The sequence below is a fragment of the Rhagoletis pomonella genome, unplaced genomic scaffold, assembly GCF_013731165.1.
Source record: "Rhagoletis pomonella isolate Grant_MI unplaced genomic scaffold, Rhpom_1.0 Rhpom_scaffold_00005, whole genome shotgun sequence".
Lineage (NCBI taxonomy): Eukaryota > Metazoa > Arthropoda > Insecta > Diptera > Tephritidae > Rhagoletis > Rhagoletis pomonella.
The window spans coordinates 25,649,151-25,672,715 of NW_023458559.1; the positions used below are offsets into that span (position 1 = coordinate 25,649,151).

The 23,565-nt window shown below is 39.5% G+C and overlaps 2 protein-coding genes across 2 annotated transcripts in view; one reads left to right on the forward strand and one right to left on the reverse strand.

The window, feature by feature from the left end:
• Positions 1-23,565, forward strand: part of LOC118738799 (proclotting enzyme-like) — a gene marked incomplete in the record, with an annotated part of 90,879 nt that overhangs the window by 45,056 nt on the left and 22,258 nt on the right.
• Positions 14-10,312, reverse strand: LOC118738634 (proclotting enzyme; the record flags this gene model as incomplete). The annotated part of the gene is made up of 4 exons (XM_036469539.1): positions 14-353; positions 411-996; positions 1,057-1,193; positions 10,124-10,312. Coding segments are annotated over 4 exons (1,185 nt in total), but the record flags the coding sequence as incomplete, so codon positions are not given.

A 23,565-nucleotide genomic window follows, 5' to 3' on the forward strand; every position in this document is an offset into this window, starting at 1 on the left:
CAAATCCTTTAGCGAGTATTGAAAAATTTTTTATTTAATATATTACTTTTTAAGGACACAACTAAGATGTTTTAACGACATTAAATATCCGAATTTTCGAGTATCCAATGCATATAATGGTTAACGCTCGTATACATGCCAGGACGATTGGCTTCACCGCAGCGCACACCCCAAGAGACAATACCGACGGTGACCCAGCGACGATTGGGCAATTGTACCAATAATGGACCCCCACTGTCGCCTTGGCAGGAGTCCTGCCCGCCTTCACGAACGCCAGCGCACAGTACTGTATCCGGAATGCGCTCAACCATCGCTTTTCGACAGTCGGAAAGTTTCCAAATTGGCAGCAGTACCTAAGGATATTGAAAGCAAATGGAAAACAATGAAACCAATGCTATACGACTGTTTACCTCCATAAGAATATTCGAATGGGGACCGGCAAAAGTTTGTGTACCCCAACCAGTGACTACGCCCACCTGTCCCTCCCAAATTTGATTAATAGGGGGCATGCAAACTGGCCAGATGTATGTGTTAAAGAGTGTAGCACGATCCAGACGTAGCAGCGCAATATCATTCTCGTAAGTTAGCGGGTCGTAATCGATATGTATCACCATATTCGCAATGCGAAAATCACGCGCACGAGTCTCATTAACCAACAACGTATTATATTCGCCCAAGCGCACAAATATATCATCTTTATTGAATTTGTGGACGCAGTGTCCTGCTGTAAGGACATGGCGATCAGTGACAAGCACACCTCCGCACCACACATATGGCAAACCGGGACGTATTAACGCAGCCATCCACGGCCATTCATCCGGTTCCGCTGGACGGCCGCCCGTAATGCGTGGAAATTGTTTGGTGGTAAGTCCGCAACCTCGTTTCTCGGGCTTGTTGACAATGCGTGCCTCCTCCAAGCCATTATTGTTAACATCAGCAATAACTTGGGGACTGGAACGGTTCTCGGTGTTGTCAGTGCAACAGACGCCTATAGACCTAAAAGGAGAATAGCAATGAATTTATTTAGTTAACAATAAAAGGGAAAAATATGGATACTTTTGTTCAATAATGCACAACTGCGAGATTAAGCGCCAAACATCGTCTTTCAACTCAGGTATGCGGCAGTAGAGTGGGTGTCGGCAACGGCCAACCTCTCCCAACGAAGTGCGGCAGTCACCGTAGTCTTTGTTTTCCTATATAAAGTAAATGATATACATACATACATACTATATGTATATGTATGTACATACATATGTAAGTATGCGAATTTTCATTGCTGCATGAAAACCTGTTTTCTTCGTTGCACTTTCAAATCAATTATTATGTACATACATACAGTGGCGTTCAAAATAATAGCAGCAAAATTCAAAATGATGCTGTTGGCAACTTACCAACCACATCAATAAAACTTTTAAAGCTTACACAAAGTTCACAAAAACTTACTAAACTAAAAAAAATGTTCATCGAAATTTCGAATTTTTTTAATTGCAAGTTTCAAGTCGCTAAATATTACCGTTGATTTTTTAGATTTTGTTTCGCGGAGGGTGTTGCGCATTTTCTTCCATATAACGCATGAACAAAACTTCTTTTTGTATGGAAGAAATGCGCAACAAAAATTTTGTTTTATATGAAAGAAAGAAGTTCTGCGCAAAAATACTTCCTCCCCTCCTTTCCGAACGCCGCCTACACTAAAAGAAGTTCTGCGCAAAAATACTTACTCTCCTCTTTTCCGGCAACACAAAGGAGAATTCTACTTATAATCCCTAAGCTTGGCCGAAGGTCGCCTACGCAGAAAGAATTATATTTTTAACCGACTTCCAAAAAAGGAGGAGGTTATCAGTTCGTCGGAATATTTTTTATATATTTTTGTTTTTATTTATTTTTTTTATTTGTTTTTTATTTTTTATTTTATTTTTAATTTTAATTTTTTTATATTTTTTATTTTATTTTTAATTTTAACTTTTTTATATTTTTTATTTTATTTTTAATTTTAACTTTTTTATATTTTTTATTTTATTTTTATTTTTTTTATGTATGTTACCGCATAACTTTGGACCACGTCAACCGATTTCGATAATTCTTTTTGCATCGGAAAGATAGTGTCTGAGGTGGTCCCATGCTAATCTGGTTAAGATCCGATCAGTGGATCATGAGATATATATATATATATATATATTTAATTTTTTTATATGAGAGTGGAAGTCGGTTTTTTTTTTTGCTTAAAATTATATTATCTTATTTCGCTTTACAACTTATAATCCATTTATAAATGGGGCATAAATAATTTGACCAACCGTACTTCTTTCGGAAGTACAGTACTTCTTTTTTCGCTCTTGTACTTCGTACTTCGAATGTACAGTCAAATGTACTTCTTTGCGATACTTTGTTCTTCAGGAGGGAGATTCTGTAACCAGTGAGCGACAGTTTTCGGATCGCTATCGCACTTTTTGACGCATGATATACATGTTTTTGCGTCAAAAAGTGCAATAGCGATTCGAAAATTATAGCTATCTGGTTACAGAATCTCCCCCAGGTCCTGTACTTCTCCGATCTTCTGGACGATCATCACATGGCATGGGCGATAAATTCGTTCAAACCATTAAAGTCACCGGGGACCGAAACATCATGCCTGCGCAGCTGCAAAGGACTCTGAAGGTGTCGTGCAATTGGTTGGATCCTACTTATGTGAACTGGGGGTACATCCCAGAGGCTTGGAGGATAGTCAGTGTTGCGCTCATCCGGAAGGCCCCTAGGGTTTTTAGGCCTATCAGTCTCTTCGTTTTTTCTAAAATGCTGGAGAGACTGATAGACCTGTTCATATGAAAAGCGATTCATCGCGACTGTCTTTCAAGACCTCGACACATTGGTAAAGTGGTCAGTGGAAGCCTTCACACATGAAGACTATGCACTAGGGGCCTTCTTCGATGTCGAGGGGGCCTTCAACAATGTCACTCCAGAGACAAAAGTATATTCATAATCTGGGGGTTGAAACCAACCTAATAAGCTTACTTCGTGACAGAACAGTCGCGGCGGAGTGGTGGAGCGCCTGCACTCAGTGAAGAGTCAATAGGAGCACTCCACAAGGAGGTGTTCTCTTTCCCCTTCTCTGGATTGCGGTTGTAAACGACTTTCTAGAGGAACTGGAAAAAGTGGGCTGTCGTGTGATCGCCTATGTAGATGATGTAAATCTTTTGGTTAGGGGACATTTTTTTACACCCTTTTTGATCTGGCTCAAGGTTACCTGAACCAGGTAACTATGTGGGTTGTTGTTGTTGCAGCGGCTACAACAACCCCGCCCAGATCGGTTGATATCTCAGTCGTTGTCGTCGAGTTCCACTAACGGCAGCCCCAGGAAGCGTACAGCCTCTATGGGGTCACAGGGACGGCGCCGTTAGGGCTGTGGGGGTTTCCGGGCATGCCGGACATTCATTCGGCACATCCGCATTTAGCCTACTCAGGTAGGAGTTTAGCCTGCTGCAGTAGCCAGAGCGAAATTGGGCTATTGTTGTTCTGGTCTCCCGAGGCAGATGGAGCTCCGTCGCGTCAATGTCCGGTGTTTGTGTGCCTAGAACGGCATTCACAGGTCTAGAGTCTACATGACTCGAGGCTGCGTTCCTGTGAATGCCGTTCAGGGCCTTTCTGTAAGCTGACGGGTCCAGAGGCTGCTTAATGAACCTCTGGACTTCGTTCGTCAGTGCATATAGATGCCTCCTGACGTGCCTTGGCGAGGGCTCCTCTGCAAGCAGCTGTCTATTTGGGTGGCCACATCTGTGGCTCCCAACCAGAAACTGCTTGCAGAGCATTGTGTTGTGCTCCCTAATTGGGAGCATTTTCGCCTCATCATGGAAGTGGTGTTCTGGTGGCATTAGGAGGTATCCGGTCGCTGCCCTGAGTGCTGTGTTTTGTGCTGTCTTTAGCTTCGTCCACTGCGTCCTACTAGTCCCCGGCGACCACACTGGTGCTGCGTAGTTTTAAACCGGCCGGCCTATTGCCTTGTATGTTGCCAGCAACGTTTCTTTGTCTTTGCCCCAAGTACTGTTCGCTAGCGACTTGAGGACCTTGTTGCGGCTCTATACTTTATTGACAATAGCGTGCGCAGAGAAGGAGAGCAGGCTGTTGAATTTTACTCCGAGTATTTTGGGATTATTCACCGTCGGAATTGGTGTGGCATCGACGTAAATTCCCAGCAGTAGCCTGACACCCTTCGTCCAGGTTGTGAACAGGGTCGCAGAGGATTTCGTAGGGGAGAGGGCTAGACACTTTGCAGTGAAGTTCGGAGAGATACCCGTTTACTTTCGAACACAGGTCATCAATTCCATTCCCAGTCGCCATGATCGAGCAATCGTCGGCGTAAGAGACAATCGAGAATCCCTCTGGTGGTTGAGGGAGCTTTGAAATGTAAAAGTTAAACAGTAGCGGGGAAAGGACACCACCCTGTGGAACCCTCTGTTTTATTTTTCTAAGTTTGCTCGATTTGTCTGTAAACATTACCGACGAGTGTCGACCACTCAGTTAATTTGCCGACCACCGTTTGAGCCTCTGTTGGAGAGAGGAAGCCTCTATATCTTCTAGTAGCGTGGAATGGTTGACAGTGTCAAAAGCCTTTGACAGGTCCAACGCTACTAGAATCGTTCTCTCACAGGGACGTTTACGGTTAAAGCCACGAGTTATCTGAGTGTTTATGGCGTTAAGTGCTGTTGTTGTACTGTGCACTTTACGGAAACCATGCTGATGCTTCGCTGGGGTCAGGTGGTTCGCGAAATACGAGAGCATCAGGTCCTCAAGTGTCTTCGCTACCGGGAAAATGAGTGTTATCGGTCGCTACGAATCTCCTTTGTTGGCGGGTTTCCCCGGTTTGAGCAGTGGGACCACTCTCCCCACCTTCCAGATGTCTGGGATGATGAGAGTGGCCATAGACAAATTGAGGACCTCCGTTAGGTACGCTACTCCCACAGGTTCCAAATTTTTCAGCATCAGCGTGCATATTCCGTCGGGACCCATGGCTTTGGAGGCTTTCGCCTTCCCGATGGCCACCTGAACTTCACCGCTGGTGAATGCAAGGGGGGCACAACTTGTTGGCAGTTTAAGCAGCCTTCTGGTCCCTCGACGCTTGGTTTTGTCCACCGGAGGATGCAGTATGAACTGCCGGCTAAAGTAGCTCGCGCATCGCTCCGGGTCCGACGAGGCATGGTCGCCGAAAGAAATTTCGACTCTGTCGTCGTGCTTCGTCGGATTGGACAGTGACCTCACAGTTGACCATAGCTTAATCACACCAGAGGTGAAGTTACAGGTTTTCAGATGTTCTTCCCACTTCTTCCGCTTTGGTACGTTCACTAGTTGCCGAATCTCCGCGTTGAGATCCCTGATACAGGGATCTCCGGGATCGGCCTGACGAAGGCTGTCACGTTCATCGGTTAGAACAGCCGCTTCAGCAGGGAAATTTGGACGTGGGTTATCAACGGCGGCTGTCTTAGAAGCCAAACATTTAGGAGAGGGTAGGAAAGGTATCGGTTGCCTTGTACTAGTGTAGGGAAGCTATCGGTAAAAGGTGGGGTCTCTCGCTCAAATTAATTCATTAGTTCTCGGAAACCAGATTTAAGCCTATATTGTTTTAAGGAGCCGTTGTCTGTTGGAACTCACTAGAGAATGCTACGCCAGTAAAACAGGAATTAATGGAGCAATAGGAACCACACCTGCACTGGCGATTAACATACATATCGCACACCGTCTTCAAAAGAGTCACAACTCAAAATAATACGTTCGTCACTTTCTTTTAGACTGTCCAACCTTCGCGAGGCTAAAATGGAAGCATTTTCGCTCGCACTTCTGAACAAACACTGAGCTCTTAGGGATCGAGATTAGCCGAATTTGAAATTTCGTAATCGGCTCACGGCGTTAACTTAACCCAACCTAACCTGTACTTCTTTGAGCTATGAAATAGTTGGTCACATTAGGCATAAATATATGTATCTATGTATGTACTACATAATTATTAAATTAATTTGGTTCTTTTAATAAATACGCGTAAGTTCGAGTTGCAACCTAAACTGTGCGTGTATGCACTTTTCGTTTTTTGTCATATGCATTATTTCGATTTTCAGACGAAACTGTGCATATATGCATTACTTCGTTTTTCTCATATGCATTACTTCGACTTTGAGTCGGAACTGTGCATGTATGCATTACTTCGGTTTTTGTCGTATGCAATATTTCGGATTTGAACCGAATCTGTGCATGTATGCATTACTTAGCTTTTCTTGTATGCACAAAAAGAATTCTAAAAATATAGCGGTAATTTTTAGCGACTTGAACTTGCACTTTTGTTATACTTAAATAAAATTGGCTATAAAGCTCCGAAATCTTTCTAGGAAGTCTAATTAAACCAAGTGAAGAAGTATAAGATCGGGGGAAACCGAACTTTATATATCCGGCGCACGTATTAAATATCGTTTTTACACCTTTCAGTAAACTGCATTATGCGCAAGAGTATTCTTCCCGATGTCAAACAGTTTCGATAATATGCTATGAGATATTGAAATAATTGGAGCAAGTTTGGTGGAAATCGATATGGGGCTATCAATATACACTATATGTATGTAGTCGGTCATAAGTGGGTGGTACCACACCAATTTTACAAAACTTAATAACATTGTGTCTTGTTAAGAGGTTGGTGTAAGTTTGCGTCAAACATCGGAATTTTCGTATTTCTTAAATTTACCGTTGTATAGGAGGTGGGGGTAATTTTAGTCCGATTTCAGAAATTTTCAACATATGGATTTTTTGAGCCAAGGTTGATAAATATACCGAGTTTGGTAGAAATTGATAAACCAGTTACCGAGATACACATATGTAGGCGTAAGTGGACGGTACCACGCCCAATTCCCAAAAATTTTCCTAAGTAGCATTTTCGCTGTATATGTCGATTTTGAGTAAATTAGCTTAAATACTTATTTATCGCAGTTTTCGTATTTCTCTAAATTACCGTTATATGGGAGGTGGGCGTGGTTCTTGTCTGATTTCAAAAATGTTCCAAGGGTTTCTTAGTCAAGCCCTAAGCAATGTTCGCACCGAGTTTGGTGGGGATTGGTAAATGGACTACAGAGATACACCATTTTATCATAAGTGGGCGGAACCACGCCCATTTTCCAAAAATTTAATAACTGTCTTGCTTTATGCCGAAATTCTACTTCGCATACCAACTTTCAACAATTTGGATCCAGTATTGGCGAAAATACCGTGGTTTTTTCATATTTCGAAAATAACGTTAAAGGGTAGGTGGTTGTCCGATGTTGCCAATTTTCAATCCCAACCTACCTTGGATAAAGGGAAACCTACTTACCAAATTTTGTTGATATGCAGTGTTGGAAAAAATTATAGAAACATACAGCTTTCATATATTTTTTATTGTCTGAAGAACTCTTTAATTTTAAACACATTCCGATTTCGTACATTTCGTTTACGTTAATTAAAATCTAGACTTCTTTTGCAAGGGCAATAAGCCATAAATAAATTGTGGCCCCTTTTTTAATTTTGGCCTGGAAGATATAAGAGAAACAAAGTATTATCTAAATAAATTAAGCTTTGAACAATAAATTCTTACAAAAATATTATTGCTTTAATAGCTTATTGAATCGCCGCTTATTGAATTGCCTGATTACGATGACGATGTTTGCACAAACACTTTTCGGTGGCGCCACAATTCGTCTTTATTGCTGGCTTTAAAAGGCCCGATTCTCTTCTTTCAGTCCGCCCAAAGGTGCGCAATAGGGTTGAGGTCTGGCTATTGTGGCGGCCACTCCATAGCCTGCACTGTTTCCTTCTTTAACCACTACTTTATCAGTTTTGATGCATGTTTAGGATCATTATCCTGCAGTAAATCCCACCGCAATGGCATTTCCTCTTTAGCATAGGAAAGCCTTATCATCTGTAATATGTTTACATAGTCAAGCGCGCACATTTTGTTCTTAATCCAAAGTATTGGACCAACTTCTTTCCTTCGGGAAGCAGCCCTATACCATAATGGAACTCCCGCTGCGCTTAACCGTTTTTTCGTGTGTTGTGGATCAAAGGCTGTGTTCGTAGGACATTTTACGTACTATTTTCCATCTGATCCAAACATATTACTCTTTGTCTCATCAGACTGCAGCACATTTTTCACCATTTTGACGAAAAAGATGTTTTCTGGCAAAACCAAGTCTGTTGTTTTTGGTTTTAAGGCTCAGCAACGGTACCTTTCTAGAGATTCTGGCTGAAAGTTTGGCTTCTGCCAATCTGTACGTCATGGCTCGGCTTGTTACATCGACATTAAATTCTGTTTTCAGCTTTCTTGAAGACAGAAAACGGTTTACTTTGTAATGCCGAATTAAACGCCTTTGATCGCTAGCAGTCATTTTTCGCTTTGTACGTCGTGTTTCTGGTTTTTTACGCTATGAAGGGCAGGGAACACCTTCGTTTTGGAACAGCCCACCATATCTACTATCTTACTCATCGAATTTCTTAAACTTATTATTAAATTCTTCTACTCTTCCGTGCAGTGTTTAGCTCGGCCCATTTTATTATTTTTTATGTTTCAATAACCTATAGTATAACTCTAATTTAGTTAACATTCTTTAAAAACGCAATTAGAAGTGCCACAAATAATTAATTTACCTTTTGTAAAGCACCAATATTAACACACACGTTTGGTTTCTATTATTTTTTCCAAGCGCAACAATTCAATTGTTTACTGTCTCGCATATAAAGTGAAAAGGATACAAACTAGCGGAACAAAACAAAGAATAACCTTTAACTGATATTTGTACAGGGTGCGCCATTCCAAAAAATAGATATAACTGGTGCTGATATAATTGATTTAATATTTTTCAATAAGTTGTTTCTATTATTTTTCCAACATTGTATCTCAATTCTCGAGTTATCGTGTACACGGACAGACGGACAGACATGGCTTAATCGATTTCTCTTTTCATTCCGATCATTTATTTATACATTTGTCTATATCTATCTCGATTCGTTTTGGCTGTTACAAACAACCGATATGCGAACAAAGTTATAATACCCTTGGGCACAAGTGCGCTCGGGTATAAAGATCGAAATTTTTATAAAAATTTTTTTAAGTTTAACTAGATTTTGCGAACTTTGGGCAAACTTTGAAACTTTTACTAAGGTGGTATCTGATATAAATCGATCCATATTTAAAATGAAATAAAGATAAGTTGCCAACAGCATCATTTTGAACTTTGCTGCTATTATTTTGAACGCCACTGTACATACATATGTACGTAACATTTTTTAGTACTCGTATTAGGAATGTTAATCTCGGAACCCGGGATTCTTGGCAAATATGCCCGGGATTTTCGGGATTGGAAATTTGCGCTGATGGCAATAATATAAACTCCTTTTCTTGACCAGTATTGGCTATATATTTTTTTTTTAACAATTAAGTTTTTGTAAATGTCTAGCTCATTATACATATAACTCCGCGCGATAGTAAATTTTAAACAGAAATATCAATATAATCGCGAAACCATGGGCCAAATATAATAAAATTGCGCTTTTAGTTTTTCACTCTGACGTCAGTAATACAAAAATGATTTAAAAAATTTTGAGAAATAAGCTTAGAGAAGAAGTATGGGTATCAAATTAAAGAGGAAATCCCGTAGAATTTAAGCAGATTCAAGTTATTGGTGCAGAAGGTAAGTATTGAAAATGTATTTTTAAATTGTATCCCTAAAATTTCGCATATGTTAACATATTTGAATATGTTAAGGACTTATATAAACTCGATAGCATCCTCGAGTTTCGTCCTTCTAACTTTATCAGCTTAAAAAATTACCTATTCGTCTTGTAAATCCAAAAAATATTATTTTTTTTTAAATTCTAAAAGAATTTCCTCTTTCATTCAGTACCCATATTTTTATTCTGCATTGCATTGAATTTTTTAAATATTTTTTTGCATCAATCATATCTTTCAAATTACAAAGTCCTTTAAAATGAATTCCGACGTAAATTTTTTTCGATTTGAGTTGTTGAAAAGTAATGAATATCTAAATCCCGGGACTAATCCCGGGATCCCGGGAACGGAAAAAGCTGAAAAATTAACATCCCTAACTCGTATTGAACTCACTTGAAAAATCACTTGACGCTTCTTCAATATGTGACGCATCAAATAATCGCCTCCGCCGCTAGTACTGTTATATTCGTTAGAATTAGAATGCAGTTCGCTGTAAGCATTTTCATTATCGTGACGACCCCATTGAAATTCATCATTGTCAGGCAATTTGAGTAGATCTGTGAAATGATATGAAATATTGAATTAAATGTAATTAATTGCACGTAAACCGTATAAGTTGCGGATATGAAAAATTCCCTTGCAACTGGCATGCGTGTAAAATACGAGATATTTAAAGTATGTATTAAAAAAAACGAATAAAAGTTGACTTAGGACTAAATTCAGTTAAATATGCTACCATTTTCTACAAACGAATTTGCACATATCGTAAGACCACCACCTCTCTGTCGGTTATTTTGGAAAGCTATTGATAAAGATATACTGCACATGGTCAAATCCGAGAAAGGGTCAACGAAAAACGGGAGACCTAAATAAAAATTTCAAATGTTTCACCTAAATCCGTCCAGCCGTTTCTGAGTGAAGAGAGTTCACGCGTGGTGTCCGTTTTTCATTTCTAACGTTTAAAAATAAAACCTTACAGGCCCAGTTTTTTAATTTGACATCTTATTTTTGAAATTCGTAATAACGATGCAGATCTGATGACCTTCACAAAAAATGCCTTGGCATATTATATAGGTATGTACATATGCACATATATGTAGAGAGTTAAATAGATATAATTTTTTGAAAAGATGGCAACCCTAATGAAAAATATTTTCAAACTAAAGTTTTCTTAAAACTCTTGCACACTTATGTTAATATATCATTTAACTTGTGTATAAATTAAATAAATAAACTGGTCGCAAACCTCTTCAAAAGTATTTTAAAACTAAAATCATTTTAAATCTATTTCATCTGACATTGTGCTACCGATTTCAATTAACTGATAAATTTAATTGAATTTGATTTTTAAACACGTGGCAACTCTCTTAAATACAGTTCAGAAGTACATAAATCCCATCCAAACCCACTTTCACTGATATCCATCTTTTAAAAATTCATCTAACTTATTAAATAATTTGATTTTAACTTGTTCAACGGGTTGCAACCCTCTTCAAATACAAAAAAATCGAAATGTTCAAACTAAAGATTTCTTTACACTTATTTTTAACCGACTTCAAAAAAGAAGGAGGTTATCAATTCGTCGGAATATTTTATTTTATTTTATTTTTTTTTTTGTGTGTGCGGTGACAGCATAACTTTGAACCTCGTCAACCGATTTCGATAATTCTTTTTTTATCGGAAAGGTGGTACCTCAAGGGTGGTCCCATACTGATTAAATTTGATCATGGGATTATGAAGAAATTAACGGTAGTTCTAAATTTTTATATGAGAATTGAAGTCGGTAATATTTTTTGCTTAAAAATTACTTTTCGGAGAAAGAAAAAGACATATGTATGTACATACTTATGTACATATCGTTACCGTAATCGATTTTTTTATTTCTAAGTGTAAAGAGAGCCGTGAGAGATTCATGATTCCATTTCATTTTTTTTAATAAAATCCCTACAAATATGCCACACAGAATAGTTTTTTGAATATAAAAGTAATTCATATGGCAATCGAAAAACAGACTTTCAAATAAATACAGAAAATAAACTTAAAAAAATATCACAATTTGATCGCGAAAACACATATTTTAATTGTAATTCTTTATCCTTTTCCAAACCAACCAAATTAAAAGTTTTAAATTTGACGTGTGCAAATACAAGGACTGAGAATCAAAATTAGGAGAAAAGATAATAGGTGAGACGCTGAGTATTCGTGTCAGTCAGTGGCGGACCCACGGGGGGTGTTTTAATATGGCGCATATGTATGTATAATATGGCGTCTATGTATTAAAACACACACCGTGGGTCCACCACTGACTGACACGTAGTTTAACCCCCAAAACCCGCCTCCCGCTGGATCCGACACTGATACCAGGGGTGGGCAAGGCCAAGGCCGAAAAGTGTCATATGTAAATTCTAAATGCTACTAGGAGCCACAAAAAAAAAACAAAAACAATAATTTTAGTTTTAAATAATATTATTATTAGAAATGAAAAATAGTTATTTTATTATTATTCTAAGATAAATAACTGTGGTCATAAGCAATAACCGCCTAAGTCGAAAAACCTGAATTCGAGAAAAAACGTATTAAACATTTGGATTGTAATGTTAACCTTATGGGGAAACCAAAATATGTTCGTCTATAACTTTTTAAATAGCCTAGCTGGCGAGATGGGGATTTCACATACACGTGGAATAGTATTTGCAGAATACGATAGCATATATAACTCAATTCTTTCTTAAGTCGACTTAAAGAAAATTTAAAAGATCCCTCTGGCCGAATTTTCAAAATCTGGTTTTACGTCAGTTAAAGCCGTTCGTAACAGTTCTGTAAATGTTGGTAAGTCAATAGGTACGTTCGATTAAAATCTCCAGTAAAAAATGTCCAACAGCAAAATTCCGGCGAAATGTCATCTCCCAAGAGAAAAATATCCAAAATAGTACGCGAATAGAAAATTTGCAGAAACTTGTAGAGTACAAAGACTCACAGTTACACGTTGTACCAAAAATTTAAAATATGCGGCACGCAGCTGTTTTCAACAGCGGATATTTTAAATCTGGTACCTGTTGCTGGAATTAAAGCAATGGCAAAGCTTTATGTTGCATTTCCATTGCCTTAGCTTCTTTTATTCCAAAAAGTCCAACTCTTCCTCGCTTCTCTTAAAAAGAAGTATTTCGGATATTGTAAATTTATCCTCAATTATCTATCTATTTATATGGGCAAATCTAAAAAATAGGTACACTCTCAAAAAAAAAGTTTTAATTTTTAAATTTGTGAGCACACCTATGTTTTACATATCATTTTATTCGTATTCTCTTAATAAATCGATTAATACAAGTGTAATTCATTTTTATTAAGTGCTTCCAAAGTTAGACGAGGAATAAACATGAAATAGAAAATAAAAGAATAAGCTGGGTTAAAATTACATTGTTCAAGTTGTAAATTTTGAGCAAAGATTTTGAAAGTTGAACTCACTTAATTGGGACGTTCTAAATTCAATGGCATCCCCCATTTTACCAGATTGGCTCCGGTTTTCGTGATAACGGTATTTGAAAATTTCATTGAATTTTAACTATTTTATAAATAACTTCCTCAGTTTTGAAGTTATTTTGCTAAAATTTTTCACATAACGGTTTTTTAATATCACCTTAATTATTCCTTAGAAGTATCGAAATGGGTGCACTTTAACGTATAGCTCCAATACTACTGATTACTCAGATATGTGGTTTTGCGCTATTACTCTAACTTTATATCTGAATAATAAATTGTGCTATATGTTAAAGTGAACCTATACTAAATTTTTACATGCTTAGTTGGAGGAGTTATAATGCAAAACAACGTCTCTGGACAATCAGTTGTATGGGAGCTAGCTTTTAGAATGAACCGATTTCGATGATTTTATGAGATAGTGAAGGAAATATTAAAATACAAGCGTGTGCAAAATTTTAGTAAAATATCTTCTAAACTAAGGGAGTTTTTTTTTAGATAATAGTTCAAATTTAAGCAAAGGTTCAAGTACCGCTATCTCCAAACGTGGAGACAATCGGGCAAAACTGGGGACGCCATGGAATTCAAAAGGCCCCAATTAACTAAGAACAGCTATCAGAACCGTCGGCCGCTGTGGTGGTAAGCAGTGCGCGCTTTCACTCACCAGCACCTGGGTTCAAGCCCTGGTCAAAGCAACATCGCAAAAAATTTAGAAAAAGGTTTTTTCTTAACAGCGGTCGTCCCTCGGCAGTAGTTATAAAAATATTTAGATCGTTTCGACGTATTTTCCAAATGTGCTATCAACAGGGAACGGATTTTATGGAAATTGCTTTTTTTCTGCTAAAGATATAGACTATATTCGATTAAGAATGTCCACGATTTAGCTTTCCCTGATTCCATATATACACATTTGATGTTGCTTTTTTTACCTTTTTTAAGATATTTGCCTTTTTTTGCCTTTTTTAAGATATTTGCCTTTTATTTTACTTTTCTACCTTTCAAAAAGTGATTATAGCATTTACAATTTTTTTTTTAAGATTAAAAAATATACACTTTGCCCATGCGGCTTGTAGAAGCGCAGAGACCTTTTGCCAAATTGGTGTTGGAAAAATTCAAAGCCGTTTTCTCAGCTAACGAAGGCTTGGAGACAATAAGGGGTGTGGATAAAATTGTAAAGGGCGAGGAAAACGCCCTTATTCCTGATAATATGAACGTTTCAAACGTTCCATATTTAAATTGGGCGCCGCTTGTATCAACTTACGTCGAGCACACATTTAGTACATTCAGGGCTCTTCTTCGCGAAAATCGAATGAAAATGCTGCCAGAAAACTTCAAAATGCATGTTGTGGTTCAATGTTACTACAACTATACAGATTAAAGTTTTATGAGTTAGAAAGGATAAAATAGTCAAAGATTCTAAGTACAAATTTTTCATATAATGAAACTAGATCATAGTTTTTCTCCTTTTACTTGTAATATAAACATTTCTAAAATAAATGTATTGTGGCGAATACTGAGGTAACACAAAGCGAACAACGAGAAATAGGCAGAATTAGTGATGGGCAAAAAATCACTATCGGCGACTTTTTCACAGCGATTTTCAAGTCACCGTTTATCACAGTGATTAAAAATATTAAATCACCGTTTTCCTATTTTTTTAGGTTTAGATTTTAGTGGCGATTCTTATGAAACTGCATCAATTGTGTTAACTCTTGTCAATGGACTAAAAAAAGTAATTGGAAAGCTTAAAACTCTTGAATTATACGATTGTGTTAAATCATTTTTGGAAAAGTTAGATTATAGCTTGCATAGTCGTTTCGCATATATAGAAAGAAGCCAAACATTAGCTGCCAGCACATTTTGCGATCCCCGATTTAAGTCAGTTCCATTTCGTGAGCCTGAAAGGGATTGGGTGATAAAAAGCATAATTGCAGCCCTTTCAGAAAAAATTGGACAACAACACGACATAAGCAACATTCAAGAGACTGGCGATAATGCGGATGAGTTTTCTGTGTGGTTTGAGCACGACAAAAAAGCAGCAAACGTTGTGCCACAAGGAACACCTACTTCAAAAGCTATTATAGAGGTGCATAGATATCTGGAAGTAGGGATAATTTCTAGAAAATCAAATCCTCTTCAATGGTGGCGTGAAAACCAATATATGTTTCCAGTTTTGGCAGAGGTCGCTAAAGAAAAACTCAGTGCCCTTTGCACATCTGTTCCGTGTGAGCGCATTTTCTCAAAGGCTGGGTTGATCGTAATAGATAGAAGATCGCGGTTGAGTCCAGCAAAAACGGAGATGCTTCTATTTTTAAATTCAAATTCAAAATACTCATCTATACAATAAATGTTTATATAACTTATATTTACATTTTCAGCAACACAGAAACTTGTCACTTTTTATTTAAAAATGTAATAATATGAAACTAATATACATTTAAAGCTTTACGAATTGCATTTTAATAACGGTATTATAAAATTATGGAGTGCTTATTGCGTTGGCTTTTTTAATGGCTGTATCAAGCTGTACTATCGAAAATTCACATAATTCTAAAATAGTGATTCGAATCACCGATTAAAGTCACTGCTTTCAGGAAATCACAGTAACAGTTTTCACAGTGATTGTAAAATCACCGTTTTGCCCATCTCTAGGCAGAATGTTCGAGGAACGACGTAGAATGTTCCACAAAGAGAAACGTCAAGTTGGATGAACACTGCGAACAGCGAGAGAAAGAGAATGAGCGATAAACTTCAGAATGTTCTAGAGTTGCCATAAGTGCCAGCGCAGGTATATAAGGGCGCCGCCACAGCGAGGTGAGTTAGTTACAAGTCAGCAAGCTACAAGTAAAGTAAGCAGAGAAGCGAGTTGCGAATAAGCAAGCTATAAGTTTAATTGTGTTACCAAGTTTAGTTAAGCGCTGTTATTGCTTTAACAAGTATTGTAAAGTGTTTTTACTGTATTAGCGAGTATTGTAAATTGTTTGTTGTACAATAAAGTTAATTGTACTACAATTTGGTCATCGATTGCATTTATTTAACAATCCAGCGATACGAACCGAGAGATTTGGGAAATCCGGACGAGGTTCCAAGGATAATCGTAACAATTGGTGTCAAAAGTGGGATTGTTAAATAAATCCCGAAGGAGAAACTACTAAAAATGGCGAAAATTCAGGACTTAAAAATTGAGGAGCTGAAACAGGAGTTGGAAAAGCGTAATTTGGCCACCTCCGGAAGAAAAGTGGAATTGTTATCCCGGTTGCGAGAGGCTATGGAAGCTGAAGGCATCGACGTGGACAAATACGACTTCCAAGGTAAACCCGACGATACATCCGCAAAGGACGAACAGAAGGATGAATGCAGCCTCATCCTCATCATGTGCAACAGACATCCGGGAAGGTTGAAGAACAGCAAAAGGCTCCTTCGTCATCAACAGTTATGGACATGAACACGTTACTGGCTGCCAAGTCACAGATGATGCAAGCACAGGATACACGCATGTCAGAGATGTCATCACAGCTGTCATCCCAGATGCAAACGCTGGAGACACGTATATCTTCAGAGGTATCAGCGCAGGTGTCATCCCGGCTAGAAGCTCAGCTACTGGCACAAGAGACACGTATATCATCCCAGCTGGAAGCACAGGATGCAAAAATTACACAAATACAGGACAAAATCGAAGAGAGACAGGACAAAGTCGAGGCTAAGATGGGCGAGTTAGAAGGTCGACTCCGAGACTTGCAGTTGAATCGTCCAGCCGCTTCGACGAACGCTCCCAAGGTAAAAACTCCATCCTTTGACGGCACGACTCCTTTCCAGGTCTTTAAGCTGCAGTTCGAGAAGACAGCTACAGCAAATCATTGGAGTATGGAGGATAAATCCGCTGCTCTGTTCGTGGCATTAAAAGGACCTGCAGCGGAAATCTTGCAGACTATTCCTGACTGTGAAAGGAACAATTATGATGCATTGATGGGGGCCGTGGAAAGACGCTATGGTAGCGAACACAGGCGACAGATCTACCAGATGCAGCTGGAGAATCGCTGCCAGAAATCCAACGAGACTCTACAGGAATTCGCCTCCGAGGTTGAAAGGTTGGCTCATTTGGCAATTGGAGATGCATCTGGTGAGCACCTCGAAAGAGTAAAAATCCAGAGGTTCATCAACGGAATGCGGGACGTGTATACCAAGCGCGAGACGTATGCAAATCCAAAGCCAACATTTGCTGAAACGGTCTCGTATGCACAGACACGTGAAACGGCGGCGCTCCTAAGTAGACCATCCTACAAAGCCCATCGAGTAGAGGTGGAGACACCTGACGTGATGAACGAGATCCTGAAAACACTTAAGTCGATGGAAGAGAAGAATACTCCTGGTGCAACCGAGAGAAAGGATGGTGCTAGGAAATGCTTTAGATGCGGAAAACCAGGCCACTTCGCACGCGAATGTAAGACGGGTTCCAACAGGTCAAACAGTTCGGCAGTACGTAAACGCAGGACTGAGGATGACGAGCCCGACTCCGATCAGTCGTTAAACTAAAACGAGCCAGCAGCAAGGGGCGCGCGCTGGCTCCCGCAATTGAATGCCCCATAATCTCCGTCTCGCGAATTGACAGAAAGGCGAGCAACGTTACTGTTGGTGGATATGTGGACGGACATGAGCGAGTACTAACTGTGGATACGGGCGCATCACATTCCATCATTCGATCTGATTTGGTCACTAAAGAGGTAAGGCCATTACCTGGAGCAAGGTTGAGGACAGCAACTGGTGAGGACACCCAAGTTGTAGGAGAGGTAACATGCAAAGTCGCAATAGGGAATGTGACGGTGTTACACAAGTTCATAGTCGCGGCCATTATGGATGAAGTCATCATTGGATTAGACTTCTTGCTTGATCAAGGTATGCAGATCAACATGAAGAACAGGATTATGACGTATAACAACATGGAAGTGCCCCTTCGGTTTGGGTATGATGGTCCGTACAGCAGCAAGCGAGTGATCCTAGAGGAAAGCGAGCAGATTCCACCGAAGTCAGAAGCAGTTGTGTGGGCAAAGATTGATGGAGATTGTGGGACAAACAAATTGTGGGTTGTTGAAGCAACACAAAATTCTACACCGGACGTACTTATTGGTAAAACCTTGGCTAAGACGCAAAAGGATGGACGCATCCCAGTTCGAGTGCTCAATGAGTTCAAATCACCAGTCAAACTCCGAAGAGGAACTGTACTGTCGAGAGGTAGAGGCAATCTTCAACTGCGAAAAGTTACCTGAAAGCGATTCAATTGGCGAGAATGACATTGCGGAAGACATTAATGCATGGACGGAAGGGTTGGAAGAAAAATCCCATCACAAGGCTAAGGAACTTCTCCGAAGATACTCCAACATATTGGACAAGGATGGCGACAAACCAGGCAGGACTAACGTTGTGAAACATCGCATTGATACTGGCGATGCAAGGCCAATCCGTCAAGCTCCTCGGAGTGTTCCACTTGCCAAACGTGAAACTGTTAGCCAAATAATAAAAGAAATGAGCGAGAGTGGTGTGATTGAACCATCAGCGAGTCCATGGAGTTCGCCGGTAGTACTTGTGAAGAAGAAGGATGGTCAAATGCGGTTCTGCGTAGATTACCGGAAACTAAACGATTTGACGAAAAAGGACAGCTATCCTCTTCCCAGGATCGATGACACTCTGGACTCGTTGACTGGAACAAAGTGGTTCTCAACACTCGACCTTAAGAGCGGTTATTGGCAAGTGGAGGTAAGTGACGAGGATAAGGAGAAGACAGCTTTCAGCGTTGGAGACGGTCTGTGGCAATTCACGGTGATGCCCTTTGGATTATGCAACGCTCCTGCCACTTTTGAACGACTTATGGACCATGTGCTCAAAGGACTGCATTGGAAAACATGTTTGGTGTATCTAGACGACATTATCGTATTGGGTAAAAGCTTTGAGGAACACCTGAACAATTTGGAAGAAGTTTTCCAGCTGGCTGGCGCTGGTCTTAAGCTAAGTCCTAAAAAGTGCTCACTGTTCAGGAAGGAGGTGAACTACTTAGGGCACAAGGTGACAACGGAGGGCATCTGTACTGCGAAGGAAAAGATAGAAGCAGTAAAGGATTGGCCAAGACCTAGGAACCTGCACGAACTACGAAGTTTTCTTGGGCTATGCACCTACTACCGACGATTTGTTCCGAATTTCGCCAGCGTTGCTAATAGCCTCCACGAGCTCACTAGGAAAAACAGACCCTTCGAGTGGAATAAGGAGCAGGAGGAGGCTTTCCAGACTCTGAAGGAACGACTATGTACTGCACCTGTGCTAGCGTATCCCGTTCCAGGTGCAACGTTTATTTTGGATACGGATGCTAGTGGTTATGCCATAGGAGGCGTACTGTCGCAGTTAATTGATGGACAGGAGAAGGTGGTCGCCTACTATAGCCGGTCGATTGGAAAACCAGAAAGGAACTACTGCGTAACTCGGAGAGAACTACTAGCGTTGGTGGAGTGCGTCAAACATTTCCACAAGTACCTCTATGGGCAACGTTTCCGAGTTCGAACGGACCATCCAGAAGGACAGCTAGCTCGGTGGATTGAGAGACTGCAAAGTTATGACTTCGCTATTGAGCACCGCAAGGGAAGTGTCCACGGTAATGCTGATGCCATGTCCCGCCGACCATGTAGCCTGGAATGTAAACACTGCTCAAAAGCTGAGGGAAAAGAGGACATTATAGACGTCCGTCTAACGACAATAACACCAGCGGAAGAGTGGAAGGAAGAACAGCTACGAAAGTGTCAGCAGGAAGATCCAGATCTGGAGCTTTTGATGCATGGACTGGAGGTGGACAGAAGGCCAACTAAGGAGCAAATGGCAGCGGAAAGCCCCATCGCAAAGGCATACTGGGCACAATGGAACAGCTTAAAATTAATATCTGGCTGTTTGCATAGAGTATGGGAAAGCGAAGATGGCCAGTGCACCCGCAACCTGATAGTAGTTCCAAGGGTAAGAATTCCGGATGTACTCAAGGAATTCCACAATGGTCCTAGTGGAGGGCACCTGGGAATCACGAAGACCTTGGAGAAGGTTAAGCAGAGGTTCTATTGGGTTGGTTGTCGGCAATCGGTCGCAGAGTGGATTGCTAACTGCGCGGAGTGTATTGCAGCTAAAGGGCCGAAATCCAGAAGTCACGGCCAGATGAAGCAATATAACTCAGGTGCACCTTTCGTGCGGATTGCCATGGATGTAGCCGGTCCATTTCCTATGAGCGCACAGGGAAACAAATACGTCCTTGTGGTTATGGACTACTTTAGCAAATGGCCGGAGGTATACCCGATTCCAAACCAGGAAGCTAAAACAGTAGCGGGGGTATTCACCTACAATTGGGTTGCAAGATACGGTGTACCTATAGAGCTGTCAGATGGCATGGTGGAACGGTTCAACCGAACCCTGGAAGAACATTTGCGGAAGGTCGTGGACAAGAATCAAAAAGATTGGGATGTCCGCATACCCTTGTTCCTGATGGGATACCGGTCAGCAGTGCATGAAACAACGGGTAAAACTCCTGCAAGGGTAATATTCGGCAGTGAGCTCCGTTTGCCAAGTGATCTGAAGTTTGGGGGGACTGGTGATGCTAGAAGAATTGGAAGAGAGACGTCAAACATCCTGGAAGAGGAGCTGAAAGAGATACATGCTCTTGTGAGACAGCGCACTCAAATTATGAGTGACAAGATGAAAGCCAGGTATGATAAGGCGATGAATTCCGAGGATTTCCAGGAAGGGGATTTGGAGTTGCTATACAATCCACAACGAAAGAAAGGTTTGTCCCCAAAACTACAATGCAACTGGGAAGGTCCGTATAAGGTCGTAAAACGGCTAAATGACGTAGTGTTTCGGATTCAGACCGTTGGGAGACCAGAAACAAGATGAAGGTGGTCCACTTGGAAAGGCTTGCAGCGTTTGGAACCGCAAGTGTGTCTGATCGGGACGATTGCATTCATTTAACAATCCAGCGATACGAACCGAGAGATTTGGGAAATCCGGACGAGGTTCCAAGGATAATCGTAACAGTATTTTTTGATTGTTCTTCGTATTTTCTGTCTTTTTTTAGTGCCTTATTTTGCTTTTTTTGCAATACCTAGTGCCTTTTCCTGCCTTTTTCGCTATTTTGTTATCCTTTTTTTTGCCTTTTTTGCAACACCTAGTGCCTTTTCCTGCCTTTTTCACTATTTTGTTTTGTCTTTTCCAGCCTATTTCGTTATTTTATTTTGCCTTTTTTATAGGTTTTTAGGTCCTAAAAATCCGTTTCCTGGCCATCAATTAAGATATTTTTGAAATAAAAATTACGCTCCAGATCGCAGAATATTTTAAAAGTTGGTTTATTTTGAAAGCACAACTCTTGCTAAGTTATCAAATTATTCGTCATTAAAATTAAATGCTTTAAAAACTATACGCAATAAACCGAAATTTTGAATATGGTGAAATGTGGAGTTACACACTTTGGGTTACTTGCCATTTCGTTATTTTTTAATGCACACTTTTATTACCTACTACATATGAAGTATACACATAATTGCTAAATGCCTAGGGACACGATATCGAACAGAATGTATCGATATGGTACTCATTTAAAGTATCGCTTTAAAAATATCGGGTACCCATTAATATCGGAATAAAAAGACTCGATATTCCAAATATCGATACCAAAATCCAAAAAAAATTTATCTAAATATAGATCTCGTATATAGGCCGCTGTGGTGTAATGGTTAGCAGTGCGCACAGCTTGAAAATGAAAAACAGCTTCCCATTAAAACCAAATCGCCCTTCAGAGTCGACATAAAACTGTAGGGACCCCTTTTGTGCCACAACATTAAGGCGCGCGCGAAAAATCGGAGGAGAATCTCAGTCAAACACTAACATATTGTGTAACAGCACGTATAGATTGATGTGTTGACCGAAAACACCGAGGTCGCGGGGTCAAATACCACTACATGCAATCCTAACTAATTATACATTTCTGCGCCTTAAAGCCCAATTTGTATCGGGACGAATTGTTAACATTACCCTTGTAATGTGAGTTTATGACATTCGATACGATATTAGGGTTCTGGTACTCGATTCCAAAAAATATCGTGTTTAAATTATCGAGTAGAAAATATCGGTATCGAATGCCAAAAGTATCGATATGGTATCGTATCGTATCGAAATTCGTGTCCCTATAAATGCCCATTAAATTTCAAATCAGAATATGGTATGCTTCAAAAGTTATGACATAATTAATTTTGCGCCTCTTAAAGATTACATAAGAAGTTCACTTATTTTCATAATTTTTTTTAAATTTAGACACCTAGAAGTCAAAAGTTATGCAGCAAATTGATCCAAATTTGTTTTGAGGCTTCAAGTATATGTCAATGAATTATATCCAAAAGCAACCAGCTTGATATAGTGTCCAACAGTGAAAATAAAGCTAAATAACACCAAGGTTACTGTTTTTTAGATTTGCCCATATATTTAAAATAATAGCCGTTTTCGTTGTTCGGAGTTAACTCAAAAATCACCGCATAGATTTCAGTCAAATTTTCAGGGATTATACCTTGCATATATGGTCCCATTATAGGCTACCAGAAAACTCGCTAGGTGGCGCTGGGGTCGAGTTATTTATAAAAGTCGTATTTATTTAAAACGTGTGCTACCTCCATGATGAGAAATACGTATGCAAAAAATATACCAGCTAGGTGGCGCTGGAGTTGAGTTATTTATAAAAATCATATTTATGAACCGATTTCTTTTAAATTCAAAATATATGCTACCAGCTTGATGGAAAATACGTTTACCAAAAATAGACCCGCTAGGGGGCTTTATGAACCGATTTCGTTCAAATTCAAATTATAAGCTACCTGCATAATGAAAAAAAGCATTTGCGAAAAAACGGACCCGATAAAAGCCCTATTAATGAACCGATTTTGTAAATGCAAATTTGAAACGTTTATTACTTCCATGATGATTTTTCTTTCATTCGAAACATATATATCTATACATAAAAGTGGTAGAAATTTCATTCTCTAATTTCGGGTAATGTTCTGAACTCAATTTGCGTATGTGCATTTAAAAATTATAAAATAAAAAAACAACACAATGGAAAAGAATGTCCAGCAAAGAAATATGTATTTTAAAAAGTAAAAAGAGCCAAAATGTTCTAAGCAAAGAGAAAGTAAAAAGAGCCGCACTTTGCCCACCGTTGGTATATACGGTTTCTGGAGAATTTTGTTAGCTTCCATTTTCCGTATCTCGTATTAATTAATTGGATCGTAGGGTATACATACCTGGTTACGTGGAACCATTTTTTTTAGCTGAATAACGGTAAATTGCAAATA